The sequence below is a fragment of the Schistocerca americana genome, chromosome 1 (assembly GCF_021461395.2).
Source record: "Schistocerca americana isolate TAMUIC-IGC-003095 chromosome 1, iqSchAmer2.1, whole genome shotgun sequence".
Classification (NCBI taxonomy): domain Eukaryota; kingdom Metazoa; phylum Arthropoda; class Insecta; order Orthoptera; family Acrididae; genus Schistocerca; species Schistocerca americana.
The window spans coordinates 1,242,676,889-1,242,696,948 of record NC_060119.1 but is presented as its reverse complement, the minus strand read 5'-3'; the positions used below and the strand labels follow the sequence as shown (position 1 = coordinate 1,242,696,948).

Genomic DNA, 20,060 nt, shown 5'->3' with positions numbered 1-20,060 from the left:
TGGCCGTACACCACTCGTGATCGTCGAGGGGACACTGAATAGTGCACGGTACATCCAAACCGTCATCGAACCCATCGTTCTACCATTCCTAGACCGGCAAGGGAACTTGCTGTTCCAACAGGGCAATGCACGTCCGCATGTATCCCGTGCCACCCAACGTGCTCTAGAAGGTGTAAGTCAACTACCCTGGCCAGCAAGATCTCCGGATCTGTCCCCCATTGAGCATGTTTGGGACTGGATGAAGCGTCGTCTCACGCGGTCTGCACGTCCAGCACGAACGCTGGTCCAACTGAGGAGCCAGGTGGAAATGGCATGGCAAGCCGTTCCACAGGACTACATCCAGCATCTCTACGATCGTCTCCATGGGAGAATAGCAGCCTGCATTGCTGCGAAAGGTGGATATACAGTGTACTAGTGCCGACATTGTGCATGCTCTGTTGCCTGTGTCTATGTGCCTGTGGTTCTGTCAGTGTGATCATGTGATGTATCTGACCCCAGGAATGTGTCAATAAAGTTTCCCCTTCCTGGGACAATGAATTCACGGTGTTCTTATTTCAATTTCCAGGAGTGTAGTATCCAGTCCAAATTTAGAATGGTTTCTGCAAGTGACTGGAGGACGAAAATAAACTGTAGATGTTTTGAGGAGTTTCCTGATTAATAATTCTCCATTCTAAAGCAATAACAACTATTATAGATTACACTTGTCCTGTGAAAAGTGAAACAGTGAATAAAAGAAAAGCTCTATGCACATTACGACATTCTGAACAGATTTAAATTAGTGCGAATGTGACGAAGCCAGTAGGCTAACCTCACGAATGAATAAGTGAAACCTTTTGAACAACGGAAGCTCATTGTAAACGTAGTCTTCAGCAGCCATTGTCACATTCAAAAAAATTCTTCTGGATTTGTGACCGCATTGTCAATATGTAAAACTACCGACGTTTCGGTGACCCTGAAGGAGGTCACTTTCAGAAGGGACCGAAACGTCGGTAACTGTATATATTGACAATGCGGTCACAAACCCAGAAAAAATTTACGAAACCGAAGCTCAGACTGTACACGAGTGAAGCCACAGACCTGAAAACCCTGCATACAAAATATTTTCCTCCAAGCTGCAAATGGATGCCGCAACCTAACCGTAATTCTCGTAACTCGTAACAACTGTATCATACTCCCAAAGCTACCTAACGGTGTGCGGCGGGGGTACTTCTGGTACCACTAACTGATCCAACGCCCCCCCCCCCCCCCCCATTCTCGTTCCTCTCGTGAATGGCACGTGGGAAGCATAATTGTCAACAAGCCTCTGTATTGGTTCAAATTTCCCGAATTTTCTCATCGTGATCATTTCACGAGATGTATGTGAGAGGAAGTAATATATTGTCCGAGTCTTCCCGGAAAGTACACTAGAAACTGCAATAGTAAATCGCTCCATGATGCACAAAACCTATCTTGTGACTTGTGCCTACTAAACGATCGAGTGACTTAACGCGCGACTCTTCGTTGGATCTTCTCTATCTTTTCTACCAGTCCTACCTGTGAGGGTCCCGTATTGATGGACAATACTCAAGAATCAGCTGAACAAGCGCTTTGAAACTCACTTCCTTCGTGGATGCGTTGTATTTCCTTAAGATTCATGAGAATGGCCACCAAACAGTAGCTTCAGTACAAACACTCAGAATCCATAAGCCAGCTGCGACATCAGTCGTCCGTAGCAAGTGGAAACAGAAACCAGCGGACCAACAATACAGCACGAGGAAGAGTTGAGACGACAATGCTTTGTTCTCCATTGAAAGGGACCCTTTAATCCGCCTCTCAGCCCGCACAGGCCTCTGATCTGTACACACTGTGTCTAAAGTGTTGCCCAACAGAACTGCCTTCATTTTACCAGTCAAAGACCGTAGTACGCCAAGCAATCGATGTCCAGAGCCCAGAATGTCATTGCAACAAACTCACGACACAGAAATCGTAGAGGAATGAATAACATCAAAACTGACATTTATCGAACGACTTTCAATATATTAACACCAGCTTTCACCAGAGGTGTTCAATACATAAGGCAAAAATGTTTTTCTCGGAAAATTTCGGTTGAAAAAATGAAGAATTTTTTATGGGACATTGTGGAATTCTCATGCTTCAGCCCCTATAGTATCATGAAGTTCCTATAGGTGGCGGCGCTATACGTGGCCTTCAAAGTGGCGTCTATGTTTCAAGCAGAGAGTTCTCGTTGAGTTCCTTTTGGCGAAAACCCAGAGCGTCACATATATTCATTGGCGACTGCAGAATATCTACGGAGACTTGCAATGAATAAAAGCACTGTGAGTCTTTGTGCGAGGCGTCAGTCACCATCCCAGCAAGGTTGCGCACACCTGTCAGATCTCCCGAGTGCCGGTCTGCCGCACACAGCTGTGACTCCTGCAATGTTGGAACGTGCGTACATTGTCACTCGAGGTAATCGACGGATCAGAATCAAACATCTCACTGCACAATTGGATGTTTCCGCTGGTGGTGCTGACTCACTCGTCCACCACTTAGGGTACTCAAAGGTGGTCCCCCGTGGGTTCCTCGCCACCCAATAGAAGACCATAAAGAGCAACGAAGGACCATATGTGCGGAGTTGTTTGCACGTTATGAAGATGACTGTCGTGACGATTTTTTCTCGAACATTGCCACAGCAGCTGAAGCATGGGTTCATCATTCAGAACTGGAAACAAAAAACTTATCCTCTCCTCCGAAGAAAAAGTTCAAAGGCGCGCCATCAGCCAGTAAAGTCATGGCGACGGATTTCTGGGAATCTGAGGAGGGTATTCTGTTTGATGTCCTCCCTCATACTACAACAATCAGCTGTTAAGTGTATTGTGCTACCCTCAGAAGTTGAAGGAACGACTTCAGCATGTTCGTCATCACAAACCGCAAACAAACTTCTCCTTCTCCATGACAATGCAAGGTGTCACACAAGTCTGTGCATCCGAGAGGGACTTACAAAATTTCGTTGGTCTGTCCTTCCACATCTGCTCTACAGCCTGGATCCCGCACCTTCCGGCTTCTAGCTGTTTGTTCCAATGAAGGATGCACCCCACATGAAGCAGTAGGTGGATGGTGGGTTACTGATGCAGCAAACATTGCCTCCGACGTCGACCAGTAGAGCGGTACCATGTGTGTGTGTCGTAGCGGCCCCCTTATCTGTTAGAGGGCCCGCACAACCGACAAGCAAGATGGGCTGCCGACCTCGCTTCAGGAGCGCAGAGAGAAACATCGCCAGCAGATATAAACAATAACAGGCTTTCCGAATAAACACGGTACTACTTCGCCAGACAACATGTGACAGTGTTTCACCAATCGGAACTCATATGCCTCATGTAGCACTCTGCCAACTCGGCTTAATAAGTCCGCCTCTCCCCCACCCTCACCTACCTTGAACTCACCATTGACCGTCAACTCACCTGCAGCCCTCATCTCCAATCTATTTAATCCCAAGCCCACAACAGCCTCCTTCTCCTTAAACTCCTCTCTGGCCGGACATGGAGTTCAAATGGTTCAAATGGCTCTAAGCACTATGAGACAACATCTGAGGTCAACTTAAAGACATCACACACATCCATACCTGAGGCAGGATTCGAACCTGCGACTGTAGCAGCCACGTGGTTCTGGACTGAAGCGTCTAGAACCAATCGGCCACAGCAGCCGGCCCCGGCATGGGGGTTGAACCCCTCTACCATCCTCGACACCTACAAATCCTTATATCGTTCCATCCTCTGTTATGCCAGTCCTGCCTGGAAATCTGCCCCCCGCCCCCCCCCCCCCAAATTCTGTAAGTCCTTCCAGATCCACTAACGCCATCCACTGTGCCTCACCTTCCGTATATGCCTCCCGTCCCCCATGCAGATCCTCTATGACCTGATTCCTTTCGCCCATCTGCTCCTATTCCTCGAACATGTCCGCATCCTCTACACCCCCCGCCAACTTCATCTTCCTCATCCCCTGGCCGCTCCTCTCTTCTCCGACCCCCACCCGCTGCCGCGCCTTCACCGCTGTGTCCCCCCTACCCTCCACCTCTACACCCTTCATCTTCTTTCCCGAGGTGGCATCCATCAAATCCCCCTCCCGGATGATGCCCTATCTCCCTCCATTTAATCCTGTCAACTATGATCCTCACCCCCTCCCTCCCTCCCTCTGTCTCTTTTCCCCAGTCTCCCTCTCTCCTCCTTCCATCTTGTTTTTTCTCCGCTTACCCACTCCTTGACTCCATTCTCTCCCCCCTTTCCCTTTCCCCTCCTTTCCCTTCCCCACTCCTTTCTCACGTCCTACCCGCTCCCCCCTTTCTCTGTGCCCTGTCCATCGGTTCCCCCCACTTTTTTTGCTTTTCCTCTCCTCTCCCCTCTTCCCCCCTTCATCTGTCCATGTCCTTCCCCCCCCCCCCCCCCCTCCCATACCAATATACCTTCGTACTCTATAGTGCAGTGTTTTCCATGAGTGTTCAGTATTGTGCATCCCCTTTTTAAAGTGCTGCGAACAGAAGTCAGACTGTTTTTTAATTGTGCCTGTCTCTTTCCTAAGTGTTTTTAATCAGCATCACTCACCCCTTTGTTTTTTTTATATTTTCTTCACAACTCTTTCACCATGTACCAATTTTAAACAGTCACCGTTTTATCACCTCTTTTTATTGTTCCACCTCTTCATTGTGTTTTTTAACATTATCTGTAGGCTGCAGAGCGGCGTATTACGCCGCTGCCAGTCCCCCCCCCCCAGCCCCCCTCCCCCTGGGGGGGAATCGAAATACAATAAAGAAAGAAAATTACGCCGTCAGTGTTAACTACCACTAGGGACAGCTCCTGGCAGACTTACGCCGGCTCTAGCATTGTATACACCCGCCATAGCATTGCAGTAGCATGTTGTATTTTGTAACTGGTAGAGCAGATTTTGGTCAGTATTTCCTTCCATTGTCTTGTTTCCTTATCTGGTTTGCAGTGTCTCTCTATTTGTTCTTGTGTTTAAAGCACAGTGTACGCCGAGAAGGCGTTTTTCTTTAATTATAATAAAGTGTGTTCAAATTGACCATTAGTTCTTTCCCGTCGACCGCAGGACACTACAATGTGGGCATAAGGGCCTCCCCAGTAAGGCCGTCGTACTGAACTGAGATTGTGTTGAAAAATGGAGTTTTGTAGCCGAAAGAGTGTCAAATAATATGGTGTACTGGAATCATGAACAAAACCAGCCACCGAGCGAGGTGGCGCAGTGGTTAGACACTGGACTCGCATTCGGGAGGACGACGGTTCAATCCCGCGTCCGGCCATCCTGATTTAGGTTTTCCGTGATTTCCCTAAATCACTCCAGGCAAATGCCGGGATGGTTCCTCTGAAAGGGCACGGCCGACTTCCTTCCCCATCCTTCCCTACTCCGATGAGACCGATGACCTCGCTGTCTGGTCTGCTTCCCCAAAACAACCAACCAACAACCAAAACCAGCCTTCTCTCAGAAAAAAATTGAAGGCTCCTTGTAGTGTCTCTTGTCTGCATCCGCACCCCTCATAAAAATGGTAGCATAACTCATTCATTATAAAATTCAATTTTCTGGTTTGTTTACGATCTCAGAGGCCTTCTATCTTTTAATCATCCTAATTATTCATTGTTTAATAAATTCCGCCGCCGCTGGAGAATGTGCCATTTACACTACCTGTTTTGCTTACCTCCTGAGACTGTCAGTACGCCGTTGTCGGCAGGTGGTGAACTCTGGAGAAGCGGCGATGTTCAACTGCACAGTGTCGGGGTCGCCGATGGGCAGCGTGGAGTGGCTGCACAACGCAGAGCCCATCCCTGCCGGACGAGTTCGGCTGCTGTCGCCGCTGGTGCTGCACCTCGCCGCGGCTACCCGCGCACACCGCGGCGTCTACCAGTGTGTTGCCCGGGGCGATGACGACAGCGCGCAGGCGGCAGCAGAACTCAGGCTCGGAGGTCAGCTGGCTCTCTTCATCCAGTTAATTTCATCAACATTCGCATTTAACATAACATTCAATTTTTGCTCACTTACAACTTATCTCACATCCCCTCACTATTCGCTCTTCACTAGGCTTACTTTAGCAAGCAGGCGTAGACTCAATGACAAAAAGAAAAACGACCCACCACGAAGGAATTACCCGAATGGGATTTAAATCTGTGTACACACATGAAAAAAGTTTTCCATCACCTCGGTTCAGAGAGTTCCAGAACCTGTACAGAAAATTGGAATTTATTGCTCATTGATCAAATGGCTCTTAGCACTATGTGACGTAACATCTATGATCATCAGTCCCCTATAACTTAGAACTACTTACAGCTAACTAACCTAAGGACATCAGATAACACCCATATTGCTCATGAAAACCACACATTGCATCTTCCACCACCATACAGTGAGACCTTCAGACGTGCTGATCCAGATTGCTCTACAAACCGGTACCTCTAATAACAAGTAGCACGTCGTCTTGCGTTGGCATGCCTGTATTCGTCGTGGCATGCTATCAACAAGTTCATCAAGGCACTATTGGTCCAGATTGCCCCACTCCTCAACGGTGATTCAGCGTAGATCCCTCGTGGGTCACGTCGTCCATAAAAATCCCCTTTTCAATCTATCCCAGGAATCAGAATCAGTTTTTCACTCTGAAGAGGAGTGTGCGCTGATATGAAACTTCCTGGCAGATTAAAACTGCGTGCCGTACCGAGACTCGAACTCGGGACCTTTGCCTTTCGCGGGCACGTGCTCTACTAACTGAGGTACCCAAGCACGACTCACGCCCCGTCCTCATAGCTTCACTTCTGCCAGTACCTCATCTGCTACCTTCCAAACTTTACAGAAGCTCTCGCAGGAAGAGGTAGTAGACGAGGTACTGGCAGAAGTGAAGCTGGGAGGACGGGGCGTGAGTCGTGCTTAGGTGGCTCAGTTGGTAGAGCACTTGCCAGCGAAAGGCAAAGGTCCCGAGTTCGAGTCTCGGTTATCCCAGGAATGTTCGATAGGGTTCATATCTGGAGAACATGCTGGCCACTCTAGTCGAGTGACGTCGTTATCCTGAAGGAAGTCATTCACAAGATGTGCACGATGGGGGCGCGAATTGTTGTCCATGAAGACGAATTCCTCGCCAATATGCTGCCGATATGGTTGCTCTATCAGTCGGAGGATGGCATTCACGTATCGTACAGCCGTTATGGCGCCTTCCATGACCACTAACGGCGTACCTCGGTCCCACATAATGCCACACCAAAACAGCAGGGAACCTCCACCTTGCTGCTCTCGCTGGACAGTGTGTCTGAGGCGTTCAGCCTGACCAGGTTGCCTCCAAACACGTCCCCGACGATTGTCTGGTTGAATGCATACGCGACACTCATCGGTGAAGAGAACGTGATGCCAATCCTGAGCGGTCCATTCGGCATGTTGTTGGGCCCATCTGTTGGCACTACATGGTGTCGTGGTTGCAGAGATGGATCTCGCCATGGACGTAGGGAGTGAAGTTGCGCATCATGGAGCCTACTGCGCACAGTTTGAGTCGTAACACGACGTCCTTTCGCAGCACGAAGAGCGTTATTCAACAAGGTGGCGTTGCTGTCAGGGTTCCTCCGAGCCATAATCCGTAGGTAGCGATCATCCGCTGCAGTAGCAGCACTTGAGTAGCCTAAGCGAGGCATGTCATCGACAGTTCCTGTCTCTCTGTATCTCCTCCGTGTCCGAACAACATCGCTTTGGTTCACTCCGAGACGCCTGGACACTTCTCTTGTTGAGAACCCTTCCTGGCACAAAGTAACAATGCGGACGCGATCGACCGCGGTATTGACCGTCTAGGAATGGTTGAACTATAGACAACACGAGCTGTGTACCTCCTTCCTGGTGGAATGATTGGAACTGGTCTTCTCTCGGACCCCCTCCGTCTAATACGCGCTGCTCGTGCATCGTTGTTTACAACCGTGGGCGGGTTTAGTGACATCTCTGAACAGCCAAAGGTACTGTGTCTGTGATACAATATCCACAGTCAACGTCTATCTTCAGGAGTTCTTGGAACCGGGGTGATGCAAAACGTTTTTCTGATGTGTGTATATGCCGTACATGTTCAGAGAAACAAATCATTATAATTGCAGAAAAATTGGATAGTTTGTTAGAGAGAGAAACCTTCAAATGTTGAGCAAGTCACTAACGTGTTGCTCCACCTGTGGCTCTTGTGCGGCTTGACATTGATTGATAGAGTTTTTGGATGTCCTTCTGAGGAATATCGCGCTGACTTCTGTCCAATTGACGAGTTAGATCGTAAAAATCCCGAGATGATTGAAGGGCTCCGCTCTTAATGCTCCAAATTTTCTCTATTGGGTAGAGATCGAGTGACATTGCTTACGAAGGTAGTGATTGGTAAGCACAGAGACTATCAGTAGAAACTCCCGCCCTGTATTTGCGGGCATTATCTTGCTCAAATGTAACACCAGGATGGCTTGCCATAAAAAACAAGAAGAACGGGACGTAGAGTATTCTCAGGTTATGGCTGTGCTATAAGGGTGCCGCAAATGACAACCAAAGGGGTCCTGCTATGAAAGGAAATGGTACCCCCAGAGCATCGCTCCAGACTGTCGGGCGATATGGTGGTCAACAGTCAGGTTAGTATTTCACATCTGTCTGGGGCATTTCCAGACACGTCTCCGCTGATGATTGGAGCCCAGTTCAAAACACGACTCATCACGGGAAACAACCGTACTGTATTCAATGATTGCAGGTTGAGGACGCGGTTGGAGACGCAGCCGCGGTTCAAATGGCTCCGAGCACTATGGGACTTACTACTGAGGTCATCAGTCCCCTAGAACTTAGAACTACTTAAACCTAACTAACCTAAGGACATCACACACATCCATGCCCGAGGCAGGATTCGAACCTGCGACCGTAGCGGTCACGCGGTTCCAAACTGACGCGCTTAGAACCGCACGGCCACACCGGCCGGCGCGCAGCCGCGGTTCTGACTGTCGCCCACCATACCGCCAAACAACAAGTGGTGATAGTCTACAATTCTACGCCGCGTTTTATTGCCCTTCGTGGCAAGCCACCCTGCTCGTGCATTTCAGCAAGATAATGCCCGCCGGCACAGGGCGAGAGTATCTCCTGACTGTCTTCGTACTTGCCAAACCCCTCATTGACCAGCAAGTCACTGGATGTCTCCCAATTGAGAACATTTGGGGCATTCCGAGCAGAGCCCTCCACCCAGCTTGGGATTTCGACTATCTAATGGACCAGCTGGACAGAATTTGGCACGATATCCCTCGGCAGAACATCCAAAAATTTTGGAAGTCAATGCCAAGCTGAAAAACTGTTAGCATAAGAGACAAAGGTAGACCAACGCGTTACAGGCTTGCTCAATTTTTGCAGCTCTTTCTCTTGAAATAATCATCCAATTTCTCTGAAATTGTAATCAATTGTCGGTCTGCACATCTACCGATTTCCGTCCCATTCTGATAATTCCTTTGTGGTGCTTCGTTTCTTTTCTTTCTCTTACTGTGTACATTCAATGCTAGTGACAAACGACGGCAGAAATATTGTTATCCAAAAGAATATAGCAAACGCAAATTTTTACAGAAATGAGACTGTTCGTCTAGTAGTCAAAGAACATGAAAAGGAAGCAACAGTTGAGAAGTAAGTAAAGCATGGTTTCATCACATACCCATTGTTCTTCATCCTGTACATTGATCAAGTAGTAAAGGAAACAAAAGAGAGATTTTTAATAGGAATTAAAGTTCATGGAGAAGAAGGCCAGCTGATGACACTAATTCTGTCAGAGATGTGTGAAACCCACAGTCACAGCGACAGTAATAATGCTTGTAACCAACAAGAAGCTGGAAAACGTTGCAATTTTCTCATTCAGCGTGTGTGACAACTCCAAAAGCAAAACAACCTCCAATCTGAAAACGTACAAAAAAAATAAATTACATGTCAAAGCAAGAGCCTATCTGTCATTTTATGGTAATTCTTTAATGCAGCTGTCGGGAGCAAATAAAAATGGGCTATTTTTTGGCTCGAAACGTTTTCATAGTTGGGTATCGTTATCTAGCTATGGAACAGGCGGAAAGTCGTAAGAGTGGGCTATTTTTCAGCCCGAAATATTTTCGTATACTACTGGCCATTAAAATTGCTACACCACGAAGATGACGTGCTACAGACGCGAAATTTAACCTACAGGAAGAAGATGCTGTGATATGCAAATGATTAGCTTTTCAGAGCATTCACACAAGGTTGGCGCCGGTGGCGACACCTACAACGTGCTGACATGAGAAAGTTTCCAACCGAATTCTGATACACAAACAGCAGTTGACCGGCGTTGCCTGGTGAAACGTTGTTGTGATGCCTCGTGTAAGGAGGAGAAATGCGTAGTATCACGTTTCCGACTTTGATAAAGGTCGGATTGTAGCCTATCGCGATTGCGGTTTATCGTATCGCGACATTGCTGTTCGCGTTGGTCGAGATCCAATGACTGTTAGCAGAATATGGAATCGGTGGCTTCAGGACGGTAATACGGAACGCCGTGCTGGATCCCAACGGCCTCGTATCACTAGCAGTCTACATTAGAGGCACCTTACCCGCATGGCTGTAACGGATCGTGCAGCCACGTCTTGATCCCTGAGTCAACAGATGGGGACGTTTGCAAGACAACAACCATCTGCACGAACAGTTCGACGACATTTGCAGCAGCATGGACTATCAACAAGGAGACCATGGCTGCGGTTACCCTTGACGCTGCATCAGACACGAGCGCCTGCGATGTTGTACTCAACGACGAATCTGGGTGCACGAATGGCAAAACGTCATTTTTTTGGATGAATCCAGGTTCTGTTCACAGCATCATGATGGTCGCAACCGTGTTTGGCGACATCGCGGTGAACGCACATTGTAAGCGTGTATTCGTCATCGCCATACTGGAGTATCACCCGGCGTGATGGTATGGGGTGCCATTGGTTACACGTCTCGGTCACCTCTTGTTCGCATTGACGGCACTTTGAATAGTGGACGTTACGTTTCAGATGTGTTACGAGACGTGGCTCTATCCTTCATTCGATTCCTGTTAAACCCTACATTTCAGCAGAATAATGCACGGTCGCATGTTGCAGGTCCTGTACGGGCCTTTCTGGATATAGAAAATGTTCGACTGCTGCCCTCGCCCGCCGGCCGGTGTGGCCGTGCGGTTCTAGGCGCTACAGTCTGGAACCGAGCGACCGCTACGGTCGCAGGTTCGAATCCTGTCTCGGGCATGGATGTGTGTGATGTCCTTTTGGTTAGTTAGGTTTAATTAGTTCTAAGTACTAGGCGACTGATGACCTCAGAAGTTAAGTCGCATAGTGCTCAGAGCCATTTGAACTATTTGCCCTCGCCAGCACATTCTCCAGACCTCTCAGTAATTGAAAACGTCTGGTCAATGGTGGCCGAGCAACTGGCTCGTCACAATACGCCAGTGACTACTCTTGATGAACTGTGGTATCGTGTTGAAGCTGCATGGGCAGCTGTACCTGTACACGCCATCCAAGCTCTGTTTGATTCAATGCCCATGCGCATCAAGTCTGTTATTACGGCCAGAGGTGGTTGTTCTGGGCACTGATTTTTTTAGGATCTATGCACCAAAATGGCGTGAAAATGTACTCACCTGTCAGTTCTAGTATAATATATTCGTCCAATGAATACCCGTTTATCATCTGGATTTCTTCTTGGTGTAGCAATTTTAATGGCCAGTAGTGTAGTTGAGTAGTGTTATCTAGCCAAGCAGTTTGTAACTTAACTTCATGATTTTATCTCTATTTACTCTCTTACGTTTCTTAACTGACAAAGCAAATTATCAGATAACGTATAATTCTGAATCTTCGCTCAAACTGAGAGGGCTATTTGGAAAGTAAAATCCGATCGCTTGCGAAATGGAAACCACAATGAAAGTCAAAACTGTATTTGCAACAGTTTGCTACACTTTCCTACTACTTCTCTACATAGTTTCCGATCCGACTTAGAAATCTGTCGTAGCTTTCACCCAATTTTCCAGTACCCTCGTCTTAGAAGGCAGCCACCTGTCCTTTCCCCCCTTTCTCTACTCTGGCTGGAAGTTCGTCATCTGTGCCAAAATGTTGTCTTTGTAGCCAGCGGTTGATACGAACAGATATCAATGTCAGAGGGATCCAAGTCGGCGCTGTGTGATGGGTAATCAAATGCTCCCATCTAAAACGTTTCAAGGGTGTCCTCATTGCCACTGCAGTGTGCGGTTGAGAATTCTGAAGAAAGAAATGCGTGAGAGGTATGTTATGCGGGGTTGCATGAAATCAGGCGATACCTCGCTGCAGGCACCCATACTTGGCGGGAGACGTTATTTTCTAGTCCTCGTTATGTGCTCACTGTGTGCTCAGAACCGAAAAGAGCGACATGACGCCATCAACAGGTGTACTAGAGACACTGCCCAACACATCTATCCAAAGTTTCGTCGGATTTTTCACTATCGTTTCCATTTTGGGACCTATTGGACTTTACTTTTCGAATAGCGCAGTTATAGCTCTCCATGTAGTTCAGCAAAAATGTTGCATCCAGCCTTCTTAAACAACCTAATAAACATACTAATAAATTTTAGAAATTGTGTACTAAAGACTAAAAACTGTATGTTCATGGCTGTATGGACCTAAAAACCATTACATGGACCTAAAAGCAATTATATGAAAGAACGAAACCTTTCTACAGTCGTTGGTGTTACTATTGTAAGCTGGAATGTGATCTCTTTATACTGTTAGCTGTGTGTTTTCTTTAGTCTTGAGTGTCGTCGCCATTACTATAAACTAAACTACTGGCCATTAAAATTGCTACACCAAAAAGAAATGCAGATGATAAACGGGTATTAATTGGACAAATATATTATACTAGAACTGACATATGATTACATTTTCATGCAATTTGTGTGCATAGATCAGAACAACCACCTCTGGCCGGAATAACGACCTTGATACGCGTGGGCATTGAGTCAAACAGAGCTTGGATGGTGTGTACAGGTACAGCTCCCCATGCAGCTTCAACACGATACCACAGTTCATCAAGAGTAGTGAATCGCATATTGTGACGAGCCAGTTGCTCGGCCACCATTGACCAGACTTTTCAGTTGGTGAGAGATCTGCAGAATGTGCTGGCCAGGGCAGCAGTCCAACATTTTCTGTATCCAGAAAGGCCCGTACAGGACCTGCAACATGCGGCCGTGCATTATCCTGCTGAAATGTAGGGTTTCGCCGGGATCGAATGAAGGGTAGAGCCACGGGTCGTAACGCATTTGAAACGTAAATTCCATAGTTCAAAGTGCCGTCATTGCGAACAAAAGGTGTCCGAGACGTGTAACCACTGACACCCCATACCATCACGCCGGGTGATACGCCAGTATGGCGATGACGAATACACGCTTACAATGTGCGTTCACCGCGATGTCGCCAAACACGGTTGCGACCAACATAATGCTGTGAACAGAACCTGGATTCATCCGAAAAAATGACGTTTTGCCATTCGTGCACCCAGGTTCGTGGTTGAGTACACCATCGCAGGCGCTCGTGTCTGTGATGCAGCGGTCAAGAGTAACCGCAGCCATGGTCTCCGAGCTGATAGTCCTTGCTGCTGCAAACGTCGTCGAACTGTTCGTGCAGATGGTTGTTGTCTTGCAAACGTCCCCATCTGTTGATTCAGGGATCGAGACGTGGCTGCACGATCCGTTACAGCCATGCGGATAACATGCCTGTCATCTCGACTGCTAGTGATACGAGGCCGTTGGGATCCAGCTCGGTGTTCCGTATTGCCCTCCTGAACCCACCGACTCCATATTCTGCTAACAGTCATTGGAACTCGACCAACGATAAACCGCAATCGCGATAGGCTACAGTCCGACCTTTATCAAAGTCGGTAACGTGATGGTACACATTTCTCCTCCTTAAACGAGGCATCACAACAACGTTTCAACAGACAACGCCGGCCAACTGCTGTTGTGTATGAGAAATCGGTTGGAAACTTTCCTCATGTCAGCACGTTGTAGGTGTCGCCACCGGCGCCAATCTTGTGTGAATGCTCTGAAAAGATAATCATTTGCATATCACAGCACCTTCTTCCATGTCGGTTAAATTTCGCGTCTGTAGCACGTCATCTTCGTGGTGTAGCAATTTTAATTGCCAATAGTGTATATATTTATACTTGGAGAAAATTATTTTAAAAATATTATTTAAATCTCTTTTCTGATTACCATGACCCACGTCTCACAAGTTTACACTTTTACTAGATTCGGAATTCTTCATGTTGATTCATCGTGTTACATATTTATTCTTAACCAGAAAGTTCTTCATAAATGTTATCACAAATTTAGTTGCCTTCTGATGTGGATAATAACACGTTTCACTTCTACAGTGAAGTGCCAAAGAATCTGGTATAGGCATGCGTATTCAAATACAGAGATATGCAAACAGGCAGAACACGGCCCTGTGGTCGGCAACGCCTATATAACGCAACAAGTATCTGGCACAGTTGTTAGATCTGTTACTGCTGCTACAATGGCAGGTTATCAGATTTAAGTGAGTTTGAGCAGGGTGTCGCAGTCGGCGCGCGATGGATAAGACACAGATCTCCGAGGTAGCGATGAAGTAGGGATTTTTCCCGTACGGGCATTCACGGGTGTACCGTGAATATCAGGAATCCGGTAAAACATTAAATCTCCGACATCGCTGCAACCAGAAAAAGATCTTGCAAGAACGGGACCATCGACGACTGAAGAGAACCGTTCAACACGACATAAGTACAACCCTTTAGCAGATTGCTGCAGATTTCAATGCTGGGCCATCAACAAATGTTACTGTGCGAACCATTCAACGAAATATCATCTATATGGGCTTTCGGAGCTGAAGGACCATTTCTGTACCCTTGATGACTGCATGACACAAAGCTTTACGCCTCAACTGGGCCCGTCAACACTGACATTGGACTGTTAATGACTAGAAACGTGTTGCCTGGTTGGACGAGTCTCGTTTACAAATTTTATCGAGCGAATGGACGTGTAAGAGTATGGAGACAACCTCATGAATCCGTGGACCCTGCATGTCAACAGGGAATTGTTCAAGCTGGTGGAAGCTCTGTAATGGTGTGGGTCATGTGCAGTTGGAGTGAAATGGGACCTCTGATACATGTAGATACGCCTCTGACAGGTGACACGTACGTAAGAATCCTGTCTGATCATTTCCATCCGCTGTGCATTCCGACAGACTTGAGCAATTCCAGCAAGACAATGCAACACCCAACACGTCCAGAATTGGTACAGAGTAGCTCCAGGAACACTCTTCTGAGTTTAAACACTTGCGTTGGTTACCAGAGTCCCCAGATCCGAACATTATTGAACATATCTGGGATTCCTTGCAACGTGCAGTTCAGAAGAAATCTCCAGCCTCTAATACTCTTATCGATTTATGGACAGACCTGCAGGATTCATGATGTCAGATCCCTCCAGCACTACTTCAGACATTAGTCGAGTCCATGCCACGTCGTGTTTCGGACTTCTGCGTGCTTGCGTGTTGCCCTACACGATATTAGGAAGGTGTACCAGTTTCTTTGGCTCTTTAGTATACGAGGGTTATTCGGAAAGTAAGGAACGATCGGTCGCAAAATGGAAAATAGAGTGAAAATCTGATAAAGCTTTGCACAGATGCGTTGGGCGCTGTGTTTAGTACACCCGTCGATCGCATCATGTCGCTTTTTTCAGTTCTGAGCCCACAGTGAGAACGTAAAGGTGGCTAGATATTAGCGTCTCCCGCCAAGTATGAGGGCCTGGCGAAAGATTTCGCCTGAAGCTATGCAATCCACATAACATAAATGTTATGCGGTTCGTTCTGCACCACAATTCTCGGTCGCACTCTGCAGGGGCAATGAAGATGCTCCTGCAGCGCTTTCGATGGGATGTGATCACCCACAATACAGCCTGCAGTTGTCTACCCATTAGGTTCATCTCCGCTCAAATGAACCGCTGGCTATGAAGGCAATATTTTGACACAGACAACGAGCTGCAGTTCAGAGTACAAAATTGTCGAAAAGCACTAGCGGCTGTCTTCTATAACGAGGGAAATGAAAAGTTGGTACGACGCTAGGACAGATGTCTAAGTCTGAGCGGCGACTGTGTAGAGAAGTAGCTGGAAAGTGTAGCTAACCGTTGCAAATAAAACAGTTTTGATTTTCACTCTGGTTTCCATTTCGCGACTTATCGTTCCTTACTTTCCGAATAGCCCTCGTATATCGCATACATAGATTGATTTTTGTTATTATGGCCCAACCAAAGTTGTTTCATTCCCATGTCCATATGCTGTTCTCTCACGCACAACTAATTTTATATAATACCATGTAAGTATATTAACTAATCAGTATAATTCATTTTACTTACATGCTTGAAGTTAAAATTTGATTTATCAAGCAGAACTCTGTGCTCCATTTATTTTTGTTCATTTAGAAGCCTACAATATATGTTGATACATTTTCAAAGTACTTGGATTGCTCTTGAGTAGATTTCACCCTTTACACTTCCCTCTTTTAATCCAAAAGCATTCTAATACATACGTATTCCACCACAAAAATGGCTCAAATGGCTCTGAGCACTATGGGACTTAACATCCATGGTCATCAGTCCCCTAGAACTTAGAACTACTTAAACCTAACTAACCTAAGGACATCACACAACACCCAGTCATCACGAGGCAGAGAAAATCCCTGACCCCGCCGGGAATCGAACCCGGGAACCCGGGCGTGGGAAGCGAGAACGCTACCGCACGACCACGAGCTGCGGACTATCCCACCACAACTTTGGGCTTTGTCACCACAAAACTTCAATTGAAAATATTCTGTCCGTAATAGTGTATGATTGTATATGTTGTAGCAAACGCTCCCACGTGGATAACACTAATGAAGATGAACATTTAAGAGTAATTTCGGATTCGCATAGTTTGTTACACAAACTTTGTACACTTGTGTACAACAGTGTTGAGATATCTGCAAGTCAAATCTTTCACTCATCCAATACCTACGTATCTGGCGTACCGTAGTAATATAATTCACTGTAGGTGGTGATTTGCAGCGTATTATTCTACTGCTGAGTGGACGGTTGGTTGCGAGTAATTGGCCAAACGCGCGAGCGAGCGCGGTCGCCCCTGCGACGCCAGCGCCGCCAGGCTTCTGTGGCACGCGGGAAGCGGTCGCCCAGCGCGGCAGGGGCGGTCATGCATAATGCAGGGCTGCCAACGGTGGCGGATGGTCGCTCTGCGCCGCCAACCCCTCTTAACGTTCAATTATTCTACTGGGGTGCAAAGGCCAGAGGGTATTCAGCGGGATGGCTGAATGTGCAGCGTTCGTCCTCTGTTCCAGCCGCTCCGCCGCTCTTTACGGCCCTGTCAGTCGGCTGAATATTAAAAAGTCCCACGTCCTGGCCCGCAATTGCTGCGCTGCAGAGGTACACCGCTGAGAATAAAAGCACGCGAAGGACGGACTCCCGCGCGAAATGTCAAGAGTTACAGATTCGAAATCGGAGCTATCTTGAATGCTAGATGCTTTGTCATTAATAATGTTCTCCACACTGAAGTGTAAGGTAAAGATGACAGTTTGTAAATATTGCGATTTTTAAACTATTGAAGCAAATCACCTAGATGCTTGCTGCTCTTCATTCAGAACTATAACGAGCAGAATCCGCGTTACACGTGGTCTTTCTGTAGCTTTCCGGCTATTTAAAATGCGTTGTGAGGTGTTACACGATCCTTCTTAACACAAATATCCGCAAATGGGCAGAAATATCTGTCGAGGTGTACGTATACCAAAAAGCATACGTAGTCCCTGCAGAAATGATACTAACATACATGTTTACGCTGGTAGGAGAAGGGCATCTTAATGTCTGGCGCCTGTTTAAGCCGTGTTGCGAACAGTATATACAGTCAGACTATCCTCCTACTTGCTTGATATTTTCATTCTCTCTGGACGAAAAGGGAGCACCTAAATAATCAGTAAACCGAAAAATACCCAGGTGGCCATTGTGCTCAACGAGTAGAACATAACGGCCTCATAGCTAAAAAGTGCTACAAACATTGAGAAAACCAGTTTCAACATTGAAGAAGTGTATTGAGAGAAAAAAATAACTTATTCACAGTAAAAATTACATGTTACATGTAAAAATTTAATTACGTAATATAATTATCCCATTGGACCATCCATCAGGAGCTCAGCAATCTTTTACTGGTTACGGGCTTGGCGACCCTGTGGTTCATGAGCTGAGGACTGGCAAGCGCCGCTAGTTCTCTGTCACCGTAAGCTCTGGGCATGCTTCAGCGACCACCATGCCAAGCGGCGGTGGAACCTTGTGTGTTTCAGAGAATGGGGATCTTGGCTTGACCGCCCGGATCGAGGAATAAACCTTTGTAGAAAAATCTCGATCTCAAAGTGTCCTGCGTGCTGATGTCAGGTAACAGTCGTCAGCGGGCAGCCTCTGGGGAACCTGCCGCACCTCAGTTATATAAGGCTTACTCGGGGACGCGGGGCTCTGTCTGAATGGAGCCTTACTTTCCTAGCTGCTCGTGGGACCGAGATGGGTTCTTCGAAGTTTTCTCTTCCACCTTCCAGTGGAATTGAAGGCCATGGGTAGGTAGAAACACCCAATCAAATAAGAGGGCTCGCATAACCAGTCCTCCGGACTCAGGAATAATCAGGAATTCTTGTGTGTTTAGTAACAGAACGCATGCTGCTGGTCATAGGGTCTTTTTATTAGTTAAAAGGAAAGAGGGCAGTTTTCACGAAGTGTCACCTTTTTATACACAAAAGGGTTTAGAGGGGATTGTGAGAACTATGAAATCAGCTAAGCGGTTACGAAATAGAACACTGTTGGTGGAAACATCAAGCTTCCAACAAGTGACGAACCTGCAGAAGGCCAAAACCCTTGGGGAATGTGCCATTGAGAGTAAACTCCACGCCACATTAAACTACTGTAAATGTGTTGTGACGTGCAGAGACTTTGTGCACATCCCCAAACATCTTGAAAACGGTGGAAGGCGATCTGATTAAATCCAACTCGTCCTTCCTCTACATCTACATCTTCATTTATACTCCGCAAGCCACCCAACGGTGAGTGGCGGATGGCACTTTACGTGCCACTGTCATTTCCTCCCTTTCCTGTTCCAGTCGCGTATGGTTCGCGGGAAGAACGACTGCCGGAAAGCCTCCGTGCGCACCCGAATCTCTCTAATTTTACATTCGTGATCTCCTCGGGAGGTATAAGTAGGGGGAAGCAATATATTCGATACCTCATCCAGAAACGCACCCTCTCGAAACCTGGACAGCAAGCTACACCGCGATGCAGAGCGCCTCTCTTGCAGAGTCTGCCACTTGAGTTTGCTAAACATCTCCGTAACGCTATCGCGCTTACCAAATAACCCTGTGACGAAACGCGCCGCTCTTCTTTGGATCTTCTCTATCTCCTCTGTCAACCCGACCTAGTACGGATCCCACACTGATGAGCAGTATTCAAGTATAGGTCGAACGAGTGTTTTGTAAGCCACCTGCTTTGTTGATGGACTACATTTTCTAAGGACTCTCCCAATGAATCTCAACCTGGTACCCGCCTTACCAACAATTAATTTTATATGATCATTCCACTTCAGTTCGTTCCACACGCACAGTCCCAGATATTTTACAGAAGTAACTGCTACCAGTGTTTGTTCCGCTATCATATAATCATACAATAAAGGATCCTTCGTTCTATGTACTCGCAATACATTACATTTGTCTATGTTAAGGGTCAGTTGCCACTCTCTGCACCAAGTGCCTATCCGCTACAGATCTTCCTGCATTTCGCTGCAATTTTATAATGCTGCAACTTCTCTGTATACTACAGCATCATTCGCTGAAAGCCACTTGGAACTTCCGACACTACCTACTAGATCATTTATATATATTGTGAAAAGCAATGGTCTCATAACACTCCCGGATCATATTAAGGCTGGTTTTCTTCGCTTAACCTTGCGGGCCTATGTCCCCAACCCAATGTGCTGTTTGAAATGCTAGCGCTT

General features: G+C 46.9%; 1 protein-coding gene across 1 annotated transcript in view; it reads left to right on the top strand.

The window, feature by feature from the left end:
* Window positions 1-20,060, top strand: part of LOC124598534 (Down syndrome cell adhesion molecule-like protein Dscam2) — a 394,502-nt gene that overhangs the window by 118,740 nt on the left and 255,702 nt on the right. Inside the window, exon 6 of the mRNA XM_047136007.1 lies at window positions 5,717-5,948. Within this exon, the coding sequence (XP_046991963.1) occupies window positions 5,717-5,948 (232 nt within the window). The remainder of the gene's footprint in view (window positions 1-5,716; window positions 5,949-20,060) is intronic.